Raw genomic sequence first — 22,339 nt, forward strand, 5'->3', positions numbered from 1 at the left:
AACACCTCCAGGCTTTTTTCTCATTGGTCTGACCTAAGCAGCCTGTATCCATGAGCTGGGCAAAGCCAGGCTCCCAGGCTCACTCTGTACTAGGAGGTGGGGTCAGCCTTATCTGAACCAAAGGGAGTAGGAATGAGGAAGGGGCAATTCTCAAGGCCATCAGGACGATACTGTCAGAAGAAGGGCATGTGGAAGAGTGGGTCCTGGGCTCAGAACAAGCCAATATGAAGAGTCTGGGCTGCTCCCCGCCTTGCTAGGGAGGGATAGATTTTGTTGTTTGAAATGGGATTTCATATACTCCAGAGTGACCTCAAATTCTCTATACAGTTAAAGATGACCTTGAGTTCTTTTTTAATGTTTTATTATTTTGTGTGTATGCATATTTTGCTTGCAGATATGTCTGTGTATCCTTGCATGTCTGGTGCCTAAGTAGGCCAGAAGAAGACCCCCTAGAACTAGAGTTATAGGTGTTTGTGAGCTACCATATGGGTACTGGGAATTGAACCCAGGTCCTCTGGAAGAGCAGCCAATGCTCTCAACTACTGAACTGTCTTTCCAGCCCAAGCCTTTCAATTCTTGATCCTTCCCCCAGTGCTGGGAAGCATCTGCCACCTGCCTTTGCAGGGACCTTTATCCCTACCCATCTTTTTCCATTCCTTCCCAGCATCTAGAATCGGGAAGCAAGGTCTTGAGAGTCACCTATGCACAGGAAGGCAAAGGCTTGCCGAAGGAAACCATTCTAGGCAGCTGATTGCTAGGCAGGGGCTGGGGAAGCGACTCTCGAGGACATAACTCAGGAAGGACCACTTTTGGTTTCAGCACAGCACGGTCATGGATCGCTAATGAAAAGGCCTCCCAAGGGGCAGGACACTGCGCCTGGAGTTCCATTTAGTCACCCGTCACCAGTACTTCCCTCGCTGTGGTGCTGTGGTGACCTTTGAGGGGAAGAGGGAGATGACACATCCTAGTGCTCAGCTCTCTGCGGAACCCTCTGTTGCCAAGGAAGCCTTGCCTATGCTTTGCTCTGCTTTCCTTAAGTCACACACATTTCCAGGAAGCTCGCTGAGGACAGGAAGTATAAACAGCAAACAATGGGCTGTGGAGGCGGAGGCTGGGACCTCAGCTCCTAGATTCTCCCAAAGCCTGTTACTTTTGTGGCCTTTACCAAGGTGGCCTGTTTTTTTCTGCACCCCAGTTTCCCTGTCTATAAAATGAAAATCCCCTCTTTGCCAGAGCTATCATCATGACTGAAGTTACACATGGATAGTGGTCACTAGTGAGCTCAGGAAAGGTAAGTCCCCTTGTTCTTGTCCTTTGAGAGCAGCCAGCAAGGGTGAAGGAACACGCACCCAGAGTCCTGGCTGGGTTGGAGCAATGTGAAGACTGCCCGTTCCCAGGGGCCAGCAACTCACAGACCCAACACAAGAGGATGCCTTTGGCCAACCCTGCACCTTGGATGGTGCCAAGAGGGTAGGGATGGACCTGGGAGCACTTGAGCTAGGCAAATGGACAGGTGACCACGACCAAAGTACTCTAAAAATTGTCCATCCAGTCTCCTGGCTTTCTAACTGGGGGAAACCGAGACTCAATAAGAGGAGAGGACAGTAAAGTCAAAGTTGTAAAGCCAAGGAGACTCAGCGTCTGCCAGTCTCAGCGTGTTCTTCTCTTTTGTGTGTGTGTGTGTGTGTGTGTGTGTGTGTGAGAGAGAGAGAGAGAGTATGTGTGGTATGTGTGTGTATGTATGTGTGTGTGTATGTGTGTGTGAGAGAGTATGTGGTATGTGTGTGTATATGTATGTGTGTGTATGTGTGTGTGTGGTGTGTGTGAGTGTGTATGTGTGGTGTGTGTGTATGTGTGTGTGGTGTGTGAGTGTGTATGTGTGGTATGTGTGTGTATGTATGTGTGTGGTATGTGTGTATAAGTGTGTATGTGTGTGTATGTGAGTATGTGTGTGGTGTGTGTGTATGTGGTGTGTGAGTGTGTATAAGTGTGTATGTGAGTGTGTGTATGTGTGTGTGCATGATCCTGTATGTGCATATATAATATGGAGGTCAGAGATCAACCTCTATGTCTTTAGTCCCGTCTACCTTGTTGGGTTTTTTATTTTGTCTCTCCACCTTCCCCACTATGTGTGTATGTGCCACGTATGTGTGGGTGCTTGTGGAGGACCAAAGAGGGGTCAGATCTCCTAGAGCTGGAGTTGCAGGTGGTTGTAAGCCACCCAGCATGGGTACTGGGAACCAAATTCAGGTTCTTTGCAGGTGCAGTAAACACTGAGCATCTCTCCAGCCTCTTGAATTTGATTTTTTTTTTTTTGAGACAGGGTTTCTCTGTGGCTTTAGAGGCTGTCCTGGAACTAGCTCTTGTAGACCAGGCTGGCCTCCAACTCACAGAGATCCGCCTGCCTCTGCCTCCCAAGTGCTGGGATTAAAGGCGTGCGCCACCAAAGCCTGGCCTTGAATTTGATCATTAGGACAGGTCTCTCATTGAGTCTGGACTTCATCCATTAGGCTAAGCTACATGACCAGTGGGCCTCCGGATAGGTGGCACCAGGCCCTGTGGGAGTTTTTTTGTTTCGTTTTGTTTCTTGCTTTTGTATTTGGTTTAGATGTGGCTTATGAGGACACAGCTCAAGTCCTCATGCTTGTACTGTAAGCACTGAACTGTCCCCAGCCCTAACATGCTCTCATCTTATTCTTCACTGACCCAGCCCTCCATGCCCCAATTCTGTCTCCTGTTCTCATTCAGCAAAGACTCTTTGAACACCTACTACATGGCAGGTCCTGTGCTAGGCGACTGAAAACATCTGTTTAAGAAAAATCCAAGGTCATGCTTGGCTACATAGGAATTTGAGGCTGGACTAGATGACATAAAACCCTGTCTTAAAAATACAAAATAGGCCGGGAGGTAGTGGTACACACTTTCAATTCCAGCACTTGAGAGGTAGAGGCAGTGGATCTCTGTGAGTTAGTGGCCAGCCTGGTCTACAGAGCTGGTTCTAGGACAACCATGGTCATACAAAGAAATCCTGTCTCAAAAACAAACAAAACTAGTAGGGGCTGGAACAATGCCTCAGCAGTTAAGAGCACTTGCTGCACTTACAGAGGACTCAATGCCCTCTTCTGGCTTCCCCAGGTACTAGGTATGAACATGGTGCACGGACATACAAACACGAAAAAACCCATGAACATAGTTAATCATTATTTATTTATTTATTTATTTATTTATTTATTTATTTATCTATTTATTGAGACAGGGACTCACTATGTGGCTCTTGCTGTCCTGGAACTCACTCTCAAACTCACAGAGATCTGGGGTTAGAGGTGTGCATTACCACATCCAACTAAAATAACTTTTAGGGCTGGAGAGATGGCTCAGAGGTTAAGAGCACTGGCTGCTCTTCCAGAGGTCCTGAGTTCAATTCCCAGAACCCACATGGTGGCTCACAACCATCTGTAATGAGATTTGGTGCCCTCTTCTGGTGTGCAGGGATACATGCAGGCAGAACACTGTACACATAATAAATAAATCTTTAAAAAATAATTTTTAGTAGAGTTTTGTTGGGTGTTATTTTTGTTTTTAATTTTTTTTGGGGGGTGATACTGGGTCTCCTGCAGCATAGACTGGCCTGTCTCTTCCAACTTGCTATGCAGTTGACAATGACCTAGAACTTACTTATTTTGGTTTTGTTAAACAGGGTTTTTCTGTATAGCTGACTGTCCTAGAACTCAACTGACCTTGAACTCTGGATCCTCCTGCCTGCATTTCCCAACTACCAGGATTGACTGTGGTGCTGGAGACTTGCCCCTGGGCCCTGAGCACGCCAGGTAAGCACTCCATCACTGAGGTAAAGTCCCAGCCAATATCTGCACAAGAGCATACAGTTTTAGCCACTGGACATTTGAACAAAGAAAGAAAGGAGAAGCACTGGGTGGCAGACAGAGGAGAGGAATGTACTCCAGGCCCAGGTGGGATGAATGTGGAGGGAGCAGTAGACCAGGACTGGTCCAAGAGCCAAACAGTCAAGCTTTATTAGACATGCTTACGTTCTGCAGACCCAAACCACCAAGGTGAAAAGGACCCTGTGGAGGAGGCATGGTGGGCTCACCTGCAATCCTGGCACTCAGGGACGTGGCAAGAGGATGGACAGCCATAAAGTCAAGTACAGCCTACGCTACACTCAAGATCCTGACTCAAAGAAACAGCAGGAGCAGAGGCGTCAGCCCCACCCGCTCTCCAGGTGAGCAGAGGCTGCGTGGGTGGAAACAAGAGCTGCCTCTGATTCTCAGGTGGCCAAGTGAGGCCCAGCAAGGACAGACACCTGGAAATACTTAGCCATTCCCACTCTCAGTCATCAGCTGGCCCTTAGGAGTCATAAGCAACTGAGGCATTGTGACAGCTTTGTTTTGGGCTATGTGCTGGTGTCATTTGTTTCTTTAATAGCTTTCTCTGTTGTTGGGTTTTGGTTTTATGATTATTGTTTTTCTTCCTTTCTTTTCTTAAATTTTTTAATTTACTTGTTGTTTTGGTTTGGTTTTCTTTTCTTTTTTTTTTCTTTTTCTTTTTCTTTTTTTTTGGTTTTTCGAGACAGGGTTTCTCTGTGGCTTTGGAGGCTGTCCTGGAACTCACTTTGTAGACCAGGCTGGCCTCGAACTCACAGAGATCCGCCTGCCTCTGCCTCCTGAGTGCTGGGATTAAAGGCGTGCGCCACCAACGCCCGGCTTGGTTTGGTTTTCAAGACAGGGTTTCTCTGTGTAGCCCTGGCTGTCCTGGAATTCACTCTGTAGACCAGGCTGGCCTCACACTCAAGAGTGCTGATATTAAAGGTGTACACTGCCACCACCGTGATGGTTCTTTTTAAAGACAGGATCTACATAGACTTCCATTGTCCTGGAACTCCCTGTGTAGACTGGATTGACCTTGAACTCACAGACATCTTTCTGACTCTGCCTCTCAAGCACTGGGCCTAAAGGTGTGGGCCACCATCCCTAGCATCCTGTTTTTAGGCAGGGTCTCACGCTATAGCCCAAGCTAGTCTAGAACTCACTATGTAGCTCAAACTGGCCCCAAACTGGTGTCAATCCTCCTGCCTTGGCCTTCTGACTGATAGATTACAGGTATGAGAGATACTGACCCTCTACAGACTTGTTCTAAAGACAGCCATGGACGACAGCTGAAGTGAGCAAACGTGGTTGCTGGCAGCACTGAGTTCCAAGTACTCTCAATGCCTCCGTCTTAGGGAGGCCTATGCCTGCCAGTGACTGGCTGTGAGGGAGTAATCGCTCCCTTGGTCACCGGCTAGTGGGATGAGGCGCTGCTGGGCTGCCCACATGAGGCAGCTGGTGGAGACCTGGAATGAAGACGTCTAAGTGCTCTGACCGTCTTCCGAAGCACTTGACAGAGCCCTGCGTGGTGCACACACCCGCTGGGCAGTAAGGAGCAAACACTGCGGACAGGGTTTGCCCTTGGATATTGGAGACTCCCTCTGACATGAGTGGGAGTCTTTAAGCAGGCCAGGGCAAACTAGTGTGTACACAGTTACTATTTCAATATTTAGGTTACACATTATACCTTCAAGTTCTTTGCTATTTAACAGGACAAAACCTGTATTTGAGTATGCTGCCACCAAGTGCTGGCTGGTGCTCTGTTATGGGCATGAGACATGAAAAATAAGACTAGCATCTCATGCCTTACAAGAGAGAAAATCAGGGTTTCCTTCCTTTCTCATCACTCTCTTATTTTGGTAGTGCTGGTGGCTGAATAGAAGGCCTTGATCTAGGAACTCCACCTCTGTGCAAGCCTGTTCCCAGGCCCTGGAGCTTTGAATAAACTAGTATGAGCATTAGAGTTGTCCCACCCAAGTACTAAACCAGGCCTGCTTAGTTTCCGAGTTCAGATGTTCATATGTAGATAGCATTATAGTTCTAAGATGAATCAAATAGAAAATTTATCTAGGGATGCCTTAAAAATAAATGTTTAGATATTAAAAATGAGTAAAAATATTTCAATATAATTCTAATGCTTAATGATTAACAATGTCCTTTTTCTTAAATGATTGATTTATTTTTATTTTATGCTCATTGGAGTTTTGCCTACATGCAGTGCCAGGGTGTTGGGTTCCCGTGGAACTGGAGTTACAGACAGTTGCGACCTGGCCATGTGGGTGCTTGGAATTGAACTTGGGTCCTCTGGAAGAGCAGACAGTGCTCTTAACCACAGAGCGATCTCCCCAGCCCCGGCTATTTTCATTTATACATTTATACATATATGGCTTTCATTTTTATTCCAGAATAAAAAGTTTGGTTATGGTCACTCTAACTTCAAAGGTGACCATAGCCAGGTATTGATGATGCACGCATTTAATCCCAGCACTCGGGAGGCAGAGGCAGATGGATTTCTGTGAGTTGGAGGTCAGCCTGGTCTACAGAGTGAGTTCCAGGATAGCCTGCAAAACAATACAGAGAAACCTTGTAGAGAAAACAAAACAAAACAACAAAAAAAAAAAGCGACACCTGCTTTACTTATTTATAGTTTGGGGAGGAAGTCTTACTCTGTCATCCTGCTGTCCTGAAGTCCTGGTTCAAGACCCCTGCTAGCCTCAACAGGCCCTTGAACTGCTGATTCATGACACTCTAGCCTCAGCAAGTACCAGCCAGCACATCAATCAAGTCAAGCTAAGTTGTTTTCTTTGAGGCAACTGAGCCCTGCACAGCGTCTCAGGAGCTCAGCCTTAGGTTACAATCCATTAAGGACTCCCTTCTCTTCAAAGGCAGCTTTCACAACTGTGGGGATTTGTTTAGATTGTTTTGTGTTTTGAGACTAAGTCGCCAATAGTAGCTCTTCATTCTCTAAGTGAAGAGGATGGACCTTGAACTCCTGATCTGCATTCACCTCCAGAGAGCTGGGATTGGGGGCATGCATTGCCCACATTCTGCTCGACTATAACAATTAACATTTTAATTTCATTTTTCTTGCAGAGGACCCCCGCCCCCCCCACATACAAATTCTTTAATATATATATGGCCACAATTAACTAGAACCCCAGCTCTATATAGCTTCTTCCTGGTTCTCTAGGGTATTTCTCAAGGGTTCTCAGAACACCCTCTTCTCCTTTTGTTGAGGTAAAGAAAGGGCAGCCTGGGCTAGACCCCCAACCTTGATCTTTTTTTTTTTTTAATTATTTGGTAAGTTCACACATGTATATATACTGTATTGAATTCCTATCATCCTCATACCTGCCCCCTCCATCTCCTCCCAGACACCCCTTCCCAGTCCTTAAAAGCAACTCTAGGTCTGGAAGTGTAGCTTGGTTGTTAAGAGTGCTTGACTAGCATACATGAGGCCCTGGGTTTGACCCCCAGCACTCCGTGAGCCTTGAGTGGTAGTGCTACACACCTGCAATCCCAGATTTGGGAAGTGAAGGCAAGAGGGTCCAGGAGCTCACGGCCAGCATGGATATAAGAGACCCTTTCTCACAAAACAAAAAGGGGGATGGAGGGATGTTACACCAGTTAACAACACTGACTGCTCCATTCCCAGCACCTGACTGGTGGATCACAACTGACCATGACTCCAGTTCCAAGGGGTTCCAATGCCCTCTTCTGGCCCCCAAGGGCACCAGGCATTCACGTGGTACCCAGACAAACATGCAAGCAAACACACACACACACACACGTGTGGAACAGTAAATTAAAACAAAGCAAACCTCACAAAAACAAGAGGCAGGGCATAGTGGACCAGCCTGTAATCCCAGCACTTGGGAAGTGGAAGGAGGACCAAGAGTTCAGCTACACAGTGAGCATAAGGCCAGCCTTAAGGTCATTTCAACAAATCAAAAAAGGTAAGGTGGGGGGAGGGCTAAGAGGAGAAGCTAACTCTGGGCCAGTGAGGAGGCTCAGCAGTGAAAGCACTTGCTGGAGAAGTCTGATGATCTGAGCTTCCTGCCTGGAGCCCACAGTGAGGAGAGAATCTGCTCCATAAAGTTGTCCCCTGACCCCATCCACACACCCCCACAGTTTACACGCAATAATAATTTTTTTGGTGACAGGGTCTTGAAAGAAGTAAAATGGGAAAAATTAATAAAAGTCTAAAAGTTGGACTCCAAAGCCCAAATAGAAAAACTCTTAAGCCTCTCTGAGTTCCCAAAAAGGCAGCTGAACAGATAGATAAGGCTAAACAAAGAACCAGGTACTGAGAGACCTGGGAACAGATAACACCCCCAAGCTGTGTCAACATTTCTCTGTCCTAAAGAAGATCAGATGGCTGTCAATTTGTAGTTGTAAAAGTCCCTGCCTAGGAGATAATTAACAAACTTCCTCTACAGCATCCTGCTTTAATTGCATCCTGCTTAAACATAGTCATTGTTTCATCCTATGTAACCATGAAAACTTTGTAATCTCAAGACAGTCAGTCTTTTGAACCTTTCCTTTAAAAATCCCCCTTAGCCAAAAAGCAGCACTCTGCTTGTTCCCAAAAGGGCAGGGTCCGAGTGCTTCCTCAGTGGTGGATTTTTTGGGTTCTGCCATCTGGGCATAGCAGTCTCACTATATGTAGCCCTGGCTGTCCTGGAACTGGATATGTAGACCAGGCTGGCCTCATCTACTTGCCTCTACTTCCAGGTGCTGGGATTAAAAATGTGTGTCACCAATTACAGGATGGTGCATGCTTTAATCCCAGCACTCAGGAGGTAGAGGCAGGTGGATCTTCGAGGCCAGCCTGGTCTAAAGAGAGCGTTCCAGGACAGCCAAGGATACACAGAAAAACCATGTCTCAAAAAACAAAACAAAAAAGAACTAACTCTTGGGCAAAGTCATTTACTGAGTGAATTTTAACGGAACCCACCTATTACAAGACAGCAGGTGGGTTTCAATGTTTGTTTGTTGAGACAGGTTCTCTCTGCATAACACGGACTGTCCTGGAACTTCTTATGTACACCAAGTTGGCCTTGAATTCAGAGATCTGCCAGTCTCTGCCTCCCTAGTGCTGGGCTTAAAGCCGTGTGCCACCACTGCCCCGATCGCCCGACCAGTTTTATCCGAACGTTGTGACTCAGCTTCTCAACCGGATAGCTTCCCGGCAATCCTTTGTGCAGGTCTGATCGCTGCATTGCGGGAGGCTTAGAGCTTTAAATGACTGTGACTATTGTGTCACTGAAACAACCCAATTTGCCCTTACTGCATGTACATTTCGAAACGGCCCCTAGGGGGCATCGTCACCCTCGATACACACAGCCATTTCCGACTGTGTCCTGGACCAGACTCAACCCGTTCTCTGTCACCGGCTGATGTAGATAATGCAAGTCACAAGATGAGCGGAAACCCGGCCATTTTACAGTCCCCGGATGATCCGTCAGTCCCTTGTGGAACTAAGTTCGGACTCCTGGCTCAGAATCTCTTCGCGAGTTCTCCCTACCTAAACGAGATACAGCTCGAGATGTCAGCTTCCCGTCCCCGATCGAGGCCTTGGAGTCTGAGGGTTTGGGACTTCACCCAAGTCCCCTCCAACCCTCAGACATTCGGAAGCGAAGGGTTAATACAGCAGGCAGCAAATTCGCCGCCGCGTCGCTAGGGGGCGACGCCCCGCACCCCTGTGGTCACGTGGTGTGGAGGGCGGCACCAAGCACCAGACTGGCCAATAGGAGCCGGGAGCGGGGTCCCGGGACTGGAAGAAACGGCGGCCCGGAGGAGGCTACGGGATCATGGGGCTTCTGACCATTCTGAAGAAGATGAAGCAGAAAGAGCGAGAGCTGCGGCTGCTCATGCTGTATCCTCAGAGCGCCCCAGTGGCCGCGAGGGTAGCTGGACTCGCCGGGTGGGCGGAGCCGGGCGCGGGGGCGCGGCCGCCGTGGGTATCCACTGCCGGTGGTGCGTCACTCACGCGGCGCTACCACTGCTCGGCGCGGGGCCGGGGCGGGCCGTACCACTCTGCGGGGCGAGGGGGGGTGCGTGCTAACGTGGTCCCGAAGGCCGGCCCTGGACCGGGGTCTCCAGTGTCTTAGGAAGGCGCGACGCGGTGGTGGTGACTCGGACGTCACGGTCTCTCGGGCTGTCTCGAACGTGGGCCCCGATCCTCCGCATCGCTGGCCCCCTCCCCTTCGTGTAGGCCCTGGCGGTTCCTTCAGGGTTGGAATCCCAGGGGCGTGAAGACCGCCTAGGCCCCTGAGGGTAGGCGTGGACATGGCCACAGGTTAACTATCACTCAGGACCCCTGCCGACCTCCATTGCATTAACTAGCACCTGCATCACCCGCCTTTGTGTTGTGTCTGGCACCTGAGCATCTGTGGTCCTCAAACTGGCAGGGAGAGAAGAGGGAAATTAATGTGCACTTCCAACTTTACCACTCGTGCCAGTTTTAGGCAGTCTAAGAAAGACAGTCATTAGATTACTATTTATTGATCACCTACTATATTAGGGAATGCCGGAAACAGGGAAACGAAAAATCCTTCCTTGTGGATAACGAAAGAGGAGAAAAAAGTTATAAAGCAAATAAATAAAATGTGTAGTTTGGATTGAGAAGAACGAGGTCCGGAGCGATCAAAGACCATGCCAAGATAATAAGTATTGGCCAGAGACTTGAAGAGGTAGTGATGTATGGGAAAACGCAGGGAGATGACCTACAAGTGCGAGGGCTCAGGGGGAGGATGAGACTGCCATGTTCAAGAGAAGTCAAGGAGTGAAGAGTGACTGGGGAGAGGGAGACCTCATGGGTGGGACCATTTAGGCCATAGGATGGGGGCTTGGACAAGATGGAGGATGTGCCCGCAGTGCTGCTGCATTGGAGGAGAGTGAGAGAGGAGGTGACGCCAAGCCAGAATCCTTGGTTTCTGCTGCATTGGAGGAGAGTGAGGGAGAAGGTGACGCCAAGCCCGAATCCTTGGTTTCTGGCCATTTGCTAAGACAGGAGAGAGGCAGGTTCCTGGGAAGACACCAACCCTGGCTCTGTTTGGCAGGTTGGTGTTGGAAAGAATGGGATAATCAGTGGCGGGCTTTCTAAGGTTAAAGTTGGACTGCAGATGAGAGGTATTCTGCTCACCCCCTTACAGAAGGGGGTCACTGGGCCTGCAGGTGAGCAGGAAGAGGTTCTAAACGCAAAGCTTGCCCCTCCTTCACCCCTCGATTCACACTGTGGTCATCCCCAAGTTCTTACCTGCTGTTGAGCTCACCCAGTGGTTTGTTCTCTGCAGCACAGGCTGTGGATCATTCCAGAAACAGATTAAGGTGGTTGCTACCCCTAGATATTGTACATTACTTGGTCCTTCAGAAGACTGGGCACATCTGTTTTGGATCTCAAGACCCCTCAGAGCCTTAGCTGATGCCTAAGTTGAAAGCATTCCTTCCAGGAATGTCTCACTGGTTTTAGGGATCCCAGGTACCCAACTTTGTCCTCTCCTGCTTTATTTGGTCTTTAATTTGTTTCTTAGACTTCTTTATGTGTGTTTTGCCGGTAGCTATGTATGTGCTCCGTGTTGAGCACCTGATGCCCATAGAGGTCAGGGTTTGGTTGTGAACCACCCTGTGGGTGTTGGGAACTGAACTCTGGTCCTCTGCAAGACCTGATGAGCCTAAATAATGAGCCCCATTATTTAGGTTTTTTGTTTTTTTGCTAGTGTTTAAGTGTCATTAGGGTGAAGACTTTGTCCACCAACACCTGAAGAGGTTTGGCACATAATAGGCACTTAATATTTGTTGCATAAACGAAGTTACTTTGAGTTGGCTGAGATAATTATCTCAAACCAATTATGGGTCAGGCATGTGCTCCACTTGTTTCAATATACTAGTCCCTAAGAGGGTGGTAGTGTGATGACGTGCCCTCCAACAGAGCTCAGAGACTTCTCCTTAGCCTTTGTGTCCCAGTGGCTTGGACAATGCTGGCAAAACCACCATCCTCAAGAAGTTCAACGGGGAAGATGTGGACACAATCTCCCCAACACTGGGCTTCAACATCAAGACCCTAGAGCACCGGGGGTGAGTACAGTCACTGAGGGCCACTGTAGGGCTGGGGGAAGGCAGAGAGGGCAGGACCAGCCAGACCTTCGTTGCCCCTTCCTTCCCAGATTCAAACTGAACATCTGGGATGTGGGTGGCCAGAAGTCTCTGCGCTCCTACTGGCGAAACTACTTTGAGAGCACAGATGGCCTCATCTGGGTGGTGGACAGTGCCGACCGTCAGCGCATGCAGGACTGTCAGCGTGAGCTGCAGAGCCTGCTGGTGGAGGAGGTATGCCCCGGGCTTCCATCTGCAGCCAAGACAGAGACCTCCCACATGTGCCATGATTCACCAGGACACTTGGGGAGGGAGGGGGTCCATTCCTTCTGGGCCCTGGGTTCAGACCTAGACTCACATCTGTTTGGTTTTACTGATTCACCACCCTGAGTTTCAGTCCCAGGGTGGGGGTGAAGCTCAGAGAGCCAATGAAGCTTGCATAGGAATCTTAACTTATTTATTTATTTATTTATTTATTTATTTATTTATTTATTATGAATACAACATCCTGCCTCCATGTCTGTCTGCACACCAGAAGAGGACACCAGATCTCATTACAGATGGTCGTGAGCCACCATGTGGTTGCTGGGAATTGAACTCAGGACCTCTGGAAGAGCAATCAGTGCTCTTAACCTCTGAGCTATCTCTCCAGCCCCCAGGAATCTTAACTTTGCTGTGTGGCTTTAGGAAGATAGCATACCTGAGCCTCAACTTCCACATTCCTAAAATTACAATTAGGCTAATGTTGACATTGTTGTCTGGACCAAAACACTTTTTTTGTTTTGTTGACACAAGGTTTTTCACAACTGGCTGAGCCTGGCCTTGATCTCCTGATCCACCAGCCTCTACTTCCCAAATAATTGGATTATTGATCTGTGCTGTGGTGCCACACTCCATTATTAGCTATTTATTTTGGCAGGGTTGATTTTTTGGGGGGTGGTAGTGGTGGCACTGAGATCAGGTTTCCCTGTGTAGCCCAAACTGGCTCCAAACTCTCCATCCTCTGCCTTAGCCTCCTGAGTGCAAGGATTACAGTTGGGCACTACTAAGCCATGCTCAGGAATGGCCATTATCTTAAACTACAAGTTGTATTTGGTTTGGATACTGCCATTTCCCCTTTAATGTGTTGTGTCTGTTCCAGGACTTGCTTCATGTTGTCACATTTCAGTTAGGCCAGAAGGCCAGGACACAGGAATGCATGAGACTGTCAGGCTAACATAGACACATGCCACCAGTATGAGTGCAGCCCCCTCTGGAGTACTGAACAGGTCTAGAGAGGCTACTGTTGTTGGAGGCTAAGCCAAGACCCCACAGGGCTAGGCCCAGAAGTTAGATGTTTCTTTACACAGAGAGAGGTTCCATTTGCAAACACAACAAGGGCAATAAGTAGAGGAAGAGGCCAACAGGGCAGTCCACTGGGAGCACAATTTAAGGATTCTGTGAACTGGGAGGAAGGGCAGGTAGATGTATCCTAAAGTCCCCAGGGCAGCCCCCAGCATGCTTATGCTTTCTGCACATGGCCAGAACTATAGAGGGCTCAGGGATCATTGTGAGCAATACCTGCTCCCTGAGTATGGAAGAGGAAACTGAGGCATGGAGGGCAGAGATGCCCACTAAGGTGGTAACTAGTATCTGCACCTGCTTGTTTTGCCTACACCACCTGGGGCTCCCTGACAACCATGGAGCCCTGCTCCTGACCCTGCATGCTGATCACTGACCCCATGGCTTGTAGACAAGGGATCAGGCTATACTCTTAAGCCTCCCCAGCCCTGGACCCATCTTCTCTTTCCCCAGCGCCTGGCTGGAGCAACCCTCCTCATCTTCGCAAACAAGCAGGACCTACCTGGAGCACTGTCCTCTAACGCTATTCAGGAGGTGAGTAGTCAGGCTCTGGTGCAAGCACATGTAGTAAGACTGAAGGGTCGTTAGTACTTTATTGTTCTTGTTGTTGTTATTATTATTATTAGTGTTATTTTGGTTTTTCCAGACAGGGTTTCTCTGTAGCTTTGGAGCCTGTCTTGGAACTCACTCTGTAGACCAGGCTGGCTTCAAACTCACAGAGATCCTCCTACCTCTGCCTCCCGAGTGCTGGGATTAAAGGCGTGCGCCACCACCGCCCGGTGTACTTTATTATTTTCGTTTTTTTGAAACTGGGTTTCAGCATCCCTAGCAGGCCTCAGCCTTACTAGGATGCTAAGGATGATCTGAACTGCTCATCTTCCTGCCTCCACCTGCAGAGTACTTGGGATTGAGGTGTGACCCACACTGTCAGTTTCTGCAGTGCTGCTGTTTGTTCCCAGAGCCTTGTGCATGCTAGGCAAGCACTTTACTGCTTGAGCCACATCCCCAAGCCCAATCTTCTTTTACTTACTTTTGAGACAGGGTTTCTGTAGCCTAGGCTGGCCTAGAACACACTTTGTAGCCCAGCTGATCTCAAACTCAAAAGCAGTCCTCCTGCCTGGAACTTTAAGCATGTACCTCCATGCCTGGCTAATAATTGGTTTTAAAAGCACTTATTAACTCCTGCTGTGTGGCAAGATGTAGACAGGGCACCTGGAATTTGATGATTAATAAGGTCGAGTGGCCCCCAGTCTGGGAGCAGGCAGACCTGTAATAGATCACTTCACAGGGTTCTAGCAGCCAGCCTGCAGGGAGTGCTTCCCACTGTGATGCTCTCTGCATGGAATCACATTCTTATTCTTCATTGTACAACAATCTCATGAGGGAGAAACGACTGTCATTGTACAAAGGTGCAGGAGACACAGAATAAGTAACCTCCCCAATGTCACATAGTAGGTAGACAAGCCGGGACTGTGCTTCATGCTGACTTAGCCCTAGAGCCATAGCTACATCTTAACTGTTACTCTGGCAAGCTTAGAATCTTGATTTTTGTTTGAGACAGGTTTCATGTAACCCCTCCCGTGTACTGCACTATAGGTGTGCACCACCATACCTTAACTAGCTGTGTGATGCGGAAGGTTGCAGAGCCTGAGTTTGTGTTCTTTCCTTGGTAAAATGGACCACATTATCCCTGGATCAGGAGGCCTTAGCAAGAGACAGATGACCTCTGTGGTCCCCGCAAAATGCCTGAATCCTAGCAGACACTCAGCAGCCCATGTTGATTTTATGTCACTGAGGATGGCCCTGGTGTGCAGCTAGAGTCTCCCATTGCATGATTGGGAAAGGACAGACTAAGACCTGCTGGTTCCACCAGTCCTTTCTGTCCCCAGGCCCTGGACCTGGGCTCCATCCGCAGCCATCACTGGCGCATCCAGGGCTGCAGTGCTGTCACCGGGGAGGATCTGCTGCCTGGCATCGACTGGCTCCTTGATGACATTTCCAGTCGTGTGTTTACTGCTGACTGAACTTCTTCAGTGTCCCCAGCTCACTGTCCAGGCCCCTACTCCTCATCAGACACCAGCTGGGGGGGACAGACACCAGCCAGCCAGACTAACACTCCCAACCCCGCCGCAACCTGCTGCTGCTACTGCTGCTCACTGCTGCTCCCCGCGCCCGCGCGAGGGCTGTCACCCTGGCTCCCAAAGTGGCCTGCAGCTGCCATGCCAAAAGGAAAGGCTGGACTGGGAGGGACTACCTGCTGCTACCAAGGTCCTGGATGTCGCCTCTGTCCAGCAGTGAGAATAAAGCATTCCTTTCCCAGTCCCTGGCTGAGCCATTTTTGTATCACTGTGCCCTCACCTGGAATGCTGGAGTCCAGAGGTGACAAATCATAGCAGAGGTATAACTGGTTTCTTTAGAGGAACGTACAGAGCATGGAATCTCAAGACAGGGATAGCTGGTTCCATCTTCAAGAGACCAAGTAGACTTGCTGGAGGTTACATTAAAACAGGGAATCAGGGAGAAAGAGAAAGGTTTGAGATAAAGGGGTTGGCAGTGCCCTAGAGAAACACTTGTCTTCGTCAGTATAAATTACAAAAAAATAGACTCACTCCACACCCCAGCCTGGGGCTCACAGGTAGTTTAAATTCAGTTCCTAGTTTGCCAGTGCAACCAGCAAAACTTGTGCAGTGGGCAGCTTGCACAGCTATAGGAGGTAGGATAAGACAGATATTCCTAACAGGTTGGGTTGTTCAGGAAGTGAGAAGATGGGTAGCTATATTGTTGAGGGATGACTACAACTAGCAGGGCCTCAACTGCCTAGCCAGACTGTCTTCAGCCACGAATGGCTCTACCAAGAGCTACCCACAATCCAGCACAAGCTGAGCCTCTGGTAGGAAAGTGACTGGCTCAAAGCCTCCCACCTGGGACCTGCATCCTGCCGTCTCTTGTGTAAGTCCAGATCTTGCCACCTTCTGTTGTTGCTCATGCTTGAAATTCAAATGCCCAAGGCAGAAACTGGCTTGTTCGTCAGGGTCCTGCCAGTCTCTCAAGGTCCTGATGCCACCAAGCCCAATGGGCTGTGTCCTAGGGTGTAGGGCAGTTACCTAAAGTGAAGTCATGACACACTGAACTTGAGCCCCACCCATGCCACCTTGGGAGAGCTAGAGACATGAGCCTAACCTGGGTCCTCAGGAAGGAGGGACACAGGCATCATAACAGAAACAGTCCTCCAGAACCATAAAGAGTCTTCCTCATCCAGACTCAGCTCCCCCAAGACAGGTTCTTCCTCTCCTTTTCCCTTCTCTCCCATCTTTCTCAAAAATTGTTTTTCTTCTTTAAATTTTCTCTTTTTTAGTTGGAGTCCCTCTGTGTAACTCAGGCTGGCCTGGAACTCATGATGTCTCCAGTGCTGGGATTACAGGTTTGCAGCGCCACTCCAAGCACAGCTTTCTTTGTGCTGATTAAATTGCACACCAAGATATCTAGAAACATACTCTGACTCGGCTCTGGAAAAGTCACTCCAGGAGTGGTGACAGAGCATGGAAAGGAATTGGTCATAATACAGCTAGACACAAGCAAACAGCCTTGTTTGGATTAGTTTTCTCTTAGATTAGTATGCTCACTGTCCTTAGCCAGAGCAACCTCTAGAAACCTCATCCCTGCCTGTCAAAAATCACAGGAAAGGCTTAAGTTTATGGTAAATGACAATAAGGGCAGTAAGTCCTCATCTTCCAAGCTGGCTTGTTACTTTAAAAAGCACTCTGCCCCCAGCCTCTGCAATGTGTGTTTGTGTTGATATAAGGTCTTCTGCTTTATCAGGCGGTAGTATCTGGCCTTTTCTCCACAACATGAGGTCTGCATGTTCTCAACCCTGTTATGAACAAGCACACCCAGGCCCCGGAGACACCCATATCTCTACTACATACTCAGTAATGCTGACAGCATACCTAACCCATCTGGGCTTCTGTCTGTCTAGGGAAAGATAACATCAGCACCTGCTAAAATAGGAATAAGATGGTGTCAGGGCATCATGAGCATTGGGTAAGGGTCACGTATGGTTGTGATTTGAGGCAATGGGAGCTTAGGCATTTGGGCTCTGGAACAACGGAGTCACCCCAATGCCAGCCTTCCTGGGCCTCGAGCAAGCAGGGAGTGAATTAAACATAGAGACCAGAAAACAAGGTTATGGTCATCAAGGGACTGTGAGCAGAGAGCAAGTGCTGGGGTGGAACCCTCACCTCTCAGTGGGCAGGGCACATGGGCACAAAACAGCTGCCACCTCTCCTGCTGCTTCTGCCGGCATCTGGAGCACCCAGAGATCTGTACAGGGCCACAAACTACACTGCTGTAGACAAAAGAGCTTAGCAAGGACAGGGAGAAGGCGAGAGAACTGGGAAGCTAGATATACTGCTACATACCTGTAATGGCAGTCCTTGGGAGTGGAGGCAGGAAGATAACTACACAGAGAGCTTGAGGCCAGCTGAGGTTAGGTGAGATCCTGCCTCAAAACTGTGTGTGTGTGTGTGTGTGTGTGTGTGTGTGTGTCCCCTAATTTTAGTATGCTTAGGCTCAAACCCAGGGCTTTGTGCATGCTAAGCTACTACTCTTCCATCACCAGTCAAAGAGGAGGAGGAGGGGGAGAAGAAGCAGGAAGAAGAAAAGACAAAACAAGAAAATGTGGGAGACACTGGGCCCACATTGTGAGTCCTGGAGATCAAATTCAGATAGTCAGCAAGATAGAAAGGAAGCACTTTCACCTGAGGCATCTGAACTGACTCTTTTTGGGTTTATTTTAGCAGTGGTGGCGTGTGTGTGTGTGTGTGTGTGTGTGTGTGTGTGTGTGTGTGTGTGTGTGTGTGTGTGTGAGTGGTTTCTGTGGTTTCTGGGTTGGGTTTGTTGTTGTTGTTGTTTGCTTGCTTGGAGATAAGGTATCACTACCTCACTAGGTAACCCTGGCTGGCCTAGAACTCCCTATGTAGACCAAGCTGGCCTCCTTGAATGCAGATATCAGCTCATCTCTGCCTCCTGAGTGCTGGTCTTAAAGGCTACTCACCACATCTCACCCTTCCTTTCCAAACTTATTTTCTTTTAAGATTTATATCTGTGTATGCCACATGTGTCTAAGGAGACCAGAAGAGGGTGTTGGATCCTCTGGAGCTGCAGTTACAGGCAGTTGTGAGCTGCCAGACATGGGTGCTGGGTTCTGAACTCCAGTCCTCTAGAGTAGCAAGCACTCTTTAATCACTGAGTCTGGTTTCCAGCCCCTTAGCAATCCCTTTGGCTCCCAAGATGAGTGGCTCAGTGGGGTCTACTCAGTTAATGCCAGTTATTTGTCTCCTATCAAGTGCTGAGCCAAGACAGAGCGTTCATAGCCCCACCCTTCAAATTCACACTTAGCACAGCCTCAGGCACAAGTCAGCCTGGGGTGGGTGGGGTGGGGAGATGCCTCTGTGTGTGTTCGGGGTGGGGGTGACTACCCACAGTGCTGCACTGCCTCTGTATTCTGAGCACCAGTGATGGTCATAAGGGATTTGCTACTCTCTACTTTCCACAGGGGATTATCACCAGTAACAGTGGACACACAGTCAGCTTTCTGTTTAGGCAAGTTTTGGGGTTTTTCCCACCTCAGCAGCCTTATGATGGTTTAAATAAGAATGGCCTCCATCAGCTCAAATATGTGAATGCTTACTCATCAGGGAGTAGCACTATTTGAAAAGGATTAGGAGGTGTGGTCTTGTTGGAGGAAGTGTGTCACTGGTGGTGGGCTTTGAGGTTTCAAAAGCCCATGCCAAGTCCAATGTCTCTCTCTTCCTGCTGCCTGTGGATCCAGATACAGAACTCTCAGCTTCTTCTCCAGCACCATGTCTGCCTATGTGCTACCATGCTCCTTACCATGGACTAAATGTCTGAAATTGTAAGCAAGCCCAGGTTAAATACTTGCTTTTATAAGAGTTGCTGTGGTCGTGGTGTATCTTCACGGCAATAGAAAAATAGAACACTAAGAGGCAATAGAAAAATGGAACACTGCCGGGTGTTGGTGGCGCACGCCTTTAATCCCAGCATTCAGGAGGCTGAGGCAGGCAGATCTCTGAGTTCGAGGCCAGCCTGGTCTAGAGTTCCAAGACAGTCTCCAAAACAATACAGAGAAACCCTGTCTTGAAAAACCAAAAAAAAAAAAGAAAAGAAAAGAAAAGAAAAAAAAGAAAAATGGAACACTAAGACAAGCCTCCTCAGATTTTTCGTTTTGTTTTGTTTTTTTTTTCAAGACAGGGTAGGGTCTTCTATATAGCTCTAGTTGCTGTGGAACTCCCTATATATAACAGGCTGGCCTAGAACTCATATAGATCTGCTTGCCTCTGATTCCCAAATGTTGGGATTAAAGGCATATGCTACTTTGTCCAGAATCTCCTCAGATTTTTAGTGGCTCTTTTATTTACTCTTTTCCATTTGAAGATGGGATTTCTGGTAGTGGTATAATATGCTGGAATCTGTGTGTCTAGTGATAACACTGTCAATATATCTTTCTCACCAATTACAAATTGGTGAGAAATTTCACCATACCTGTGTTCTACCCAAATGCTCCTTGCTCCCCTCTGTTAAAGTAGATACTGTTACAAGTACCCCTTTTGGCCAGGCATTGATGGTGCACACCTTTAATCGCAGCATTTGGGAAGCAGAGGCAGGTGGATCTCTGTGAGTTCAAGGCCAGCCTGGTCTACAGAGTGAGTTCCAGGACTTCAGGACAGCCTCCAAAACAATACAGAGAAACCCAGTCTTGAAAAAAACAAAAAACACAAACAAAAACAAAACAAAAAAAAGTACCCCTTTTCCATATATGAAAACCTATGCTCGCCGGGCGTTGGTGGCACACGTCTTTAATCCCAGCACTCAGGAGGCAGAGGCAGGCGGATCTCTGTAAGTTCGAGACCAGCCTGGACTACCAAGCGAGTTCCAGGACAGCCTCCAAAGCCACAGAGAAACCCTGTCTTGAAAAACCAGGAAAAAAAAAAAAACCTATGCTCAAGAAGTTAAGGGAGGGAAATGTGGTAATGCTTGTCTTTTCTTCTGGTGTTTCCAGACAGGGTTTCTCTGTATAGCTTTAGAAACCAGGCTGGCCTCAAATTCACAGAGATCTACCTGCCTCTGCCTACCGAGTGTTGGAATTAAAGGCCTGTGACACCACCACCTAGTTTTAATGAGTCTTTTTCTATCCTACCAGCCAGCTCCCAAATAATGACAGGGAGACTTATAATTATGAAAGCTTGGCCTGTAGGTTAGGCTTGTTCCTAACTAGGTCTTATAATGTAAATTAACCTACCTTCTATCACATGGTATTACCTCTCTTCCATCCTCCCCTCCTGTTTCCTCTCCATGTCTCCTGGTGTCTCCCCTACTCTAGATTCCTCTCCCTCTTCCTTTCTCTCCCCAGAAACCCCACCTATACCTCCTGCCTAGCTATTGCCTCTTGAGATTTTTATTATACCAATCACAGCAATACATCTTCACACAGAGCAAATATCCCACAACATTTTCCCTTTTGCCTAAATAGAAAGGAAAGGCTTTAATTCTGATACAGTAAAACCATATACAATAAGAACAATCATTAGGCCAGGCAGTGGTGGCGCACACCTTTAATCCCAGAACTTTGGAGGCAGAGGCAGGCAGAACTCTGAGTTTGAGGCCAGCCTGGTCTACAAGAGTTAGTTCCAAAACCAGAGAAACTCTGTCTCAAAAAAAAAAAAAAAAAGAACAATTATTAGGCAAGAATTACATTCACAATGTCTAGTCCATATGTATTTGGCAAATTCAGAAAAAGTACTGTTTTAGTGAGTCCAAAGTTTTATACCTAAACCATTTTTTTGTTTTGTTTTTTTTTAAGACAGAGCTCTGGCTGTCCTGGAACTAGACCAGGCTTGCCTCAAAAGCAGAGATCTGCCTGCCTCTACATCCTGAGTGCTGGGATTAAAGGTGTATGCACTGCCCGGCGGTGGTGGGGCACACCTTTAATCCTAGCACCCAGGAGGCAGAGGCAGGCAGTTCTCTGTGAGTTCGAGGCCGGGCTGGTCAGACAGCCTCCAAAATAATACAGAGAAACCCTGTCTCGTAAAACCAAAGAAAAAAAACTATTTTTTTCTATGACTATTTATATCCATTTTTTTCCTGTATCTGTTTAAAGGTTTTCTTGGTCTGGACCTCTTTACTTTGTGCCTACAGCATTTTCTAACCACACTACAGACCATAAATGGCCACAGGGGCCTCTGGTAGCTGGCTCTGCCCCTTTGGTTCCCTGAGAGCCTAGCCTTACTGCCCCAGCCCTGAGAAGCTGCTGTGTCCACAATGCAGCAGGCATTTTTACCTAGCATGCCAGCTGCTCAAATGCTCTGCTGCTTGTCCCTAACTCTTTTTTGGTTTTGTTTAGTTTTTCGAGACAGGGTTTCTCTGTATTGTTTTGGAGGCTGCCCTGGAACTCGCTCTGTAGACCAGGCGGGTCTCGAAATCACAGAGATCCACCTGCCTCTGCTTCCCAAGTGCTGGGATTAAAGGTGTGTGCCACCAATGCCCAGCCTAACTAGCTCTTATAACTTAATCTACATTCTTATAACTTAATCATGTGGCATTACCTGACTTCCATCTTGGACCTCCTATTTTCTCTCAGTGTCTCCTGGTGTCCAGAACTCTAGATTCCTCCTCCTCTTTCTTTCTCTCCCCAGAGTGGCCTAGCTATTGGCTGTTCAGCTTTTTGTATTACACCAATCACTACACCTATACACAATGTACAGATACCCCACAACAGATGCTTACCTGTGATCTCGGCATTTGGGAGGTGGAAGAAGGAGGATCAAAAATTCAAGGTTAGCCTCAGTTACACAGTGAATTTGAGGCCAACCTGGGTACCTCCCACCTCCCCCAAACATATGGCAATTATGTGGAATCCAAACAGGTATAAGCATTGTGACTTCAATGCTTCTGTCACTGTCCGTCCAACTTTTTCAGCATCAGAAAATGTTTAGCCACCC

General features: G+C 48.0%; 1 protein-coding gene and 1 long non-coding RNA gene across 2 annotated transcripts; both read left to right on the top strand.

Annotated features, from left to right (window-relative positions):
- The first annotated feature begins 1,088 nt into the window (after positions 1-1,088).
- On the top strand, positions 1,089-4,516 carry LOC121141385. The gene is made up of 3 exons (XR_005878276.1): positions 1,089-1,291; positions 3,698-3,827; positions 4,056-4,516. It is a non-coding gene; the product is annotated as an uncharacterized LOC121141385 (long non-coding RNA).
- A 5,089-nt stretch (positions 4,517-9,605) lies between these two features.
- Arl2 (ADP ribosylation factor like GTPase 2) lies at positions 9,606-15,641 on the top strand. The gene is made up of 5 exons (XM_005063955.4): positions 9,606-9,762; positions 11,853-11,963; positions 12,053-12,215; positions 13,776-13,856; positions 15,212-15,641. The coding sequence occupies exons 1-5, from the start codon at positions 9,698-9,700 to the stop codon at positions 15,344-15,346; spliced, it is 555 nt and encodes a 184-aa protein (XP_005064012.1). The 5' UTR covers positions 9,606-9,697; the 3' UTR covers positions 15,347-15,641.
- The last annotated feature ends 6,698 nt before the right edge of the window (positions 15,642-22,339 follow it).

This window comes from Mesocricetus auratus, unplaced genomic scaffold, assembly GCF_017639785.1.
Source record: "Mesocricetus auratus isolate SY011 unplaced genomic scaffold, BCM_Maur_2.0 Super-Scaffold_4256, whole genome shotgun sequence".
Taxonomy (NCBI): domain Eukaryota; kingdom Metazoa; phylum Chordata; class Mammalia; order Rodentia; family Cricetidae; genus Mesocricetus; species Mesocricetus auratus.

Coding starts and splice junctions, on each gene's coding strand:
- Arl2 (XM_005063955.4), top strand. CDS start 9,698: ATGGGGCTTCTGACCATTCTGAAGAAGATGAAGCAGAAAGAGCGAGAG. Junction 9,763..11,852: donor GAGCTGCGGCTGCTCATGCT/GTATCCTCAGAG, acceptor TTTGTGTCCCAG/TGGCTTGGACAATGCTGGCA. Junction 13,857..15,211: donor CCTCTAACGCTATTCAGGAG/GTGAGTAGTCAG, acceptor TTCTGTCCCCAG/GCCCTGGACCTGGGCTCCAT.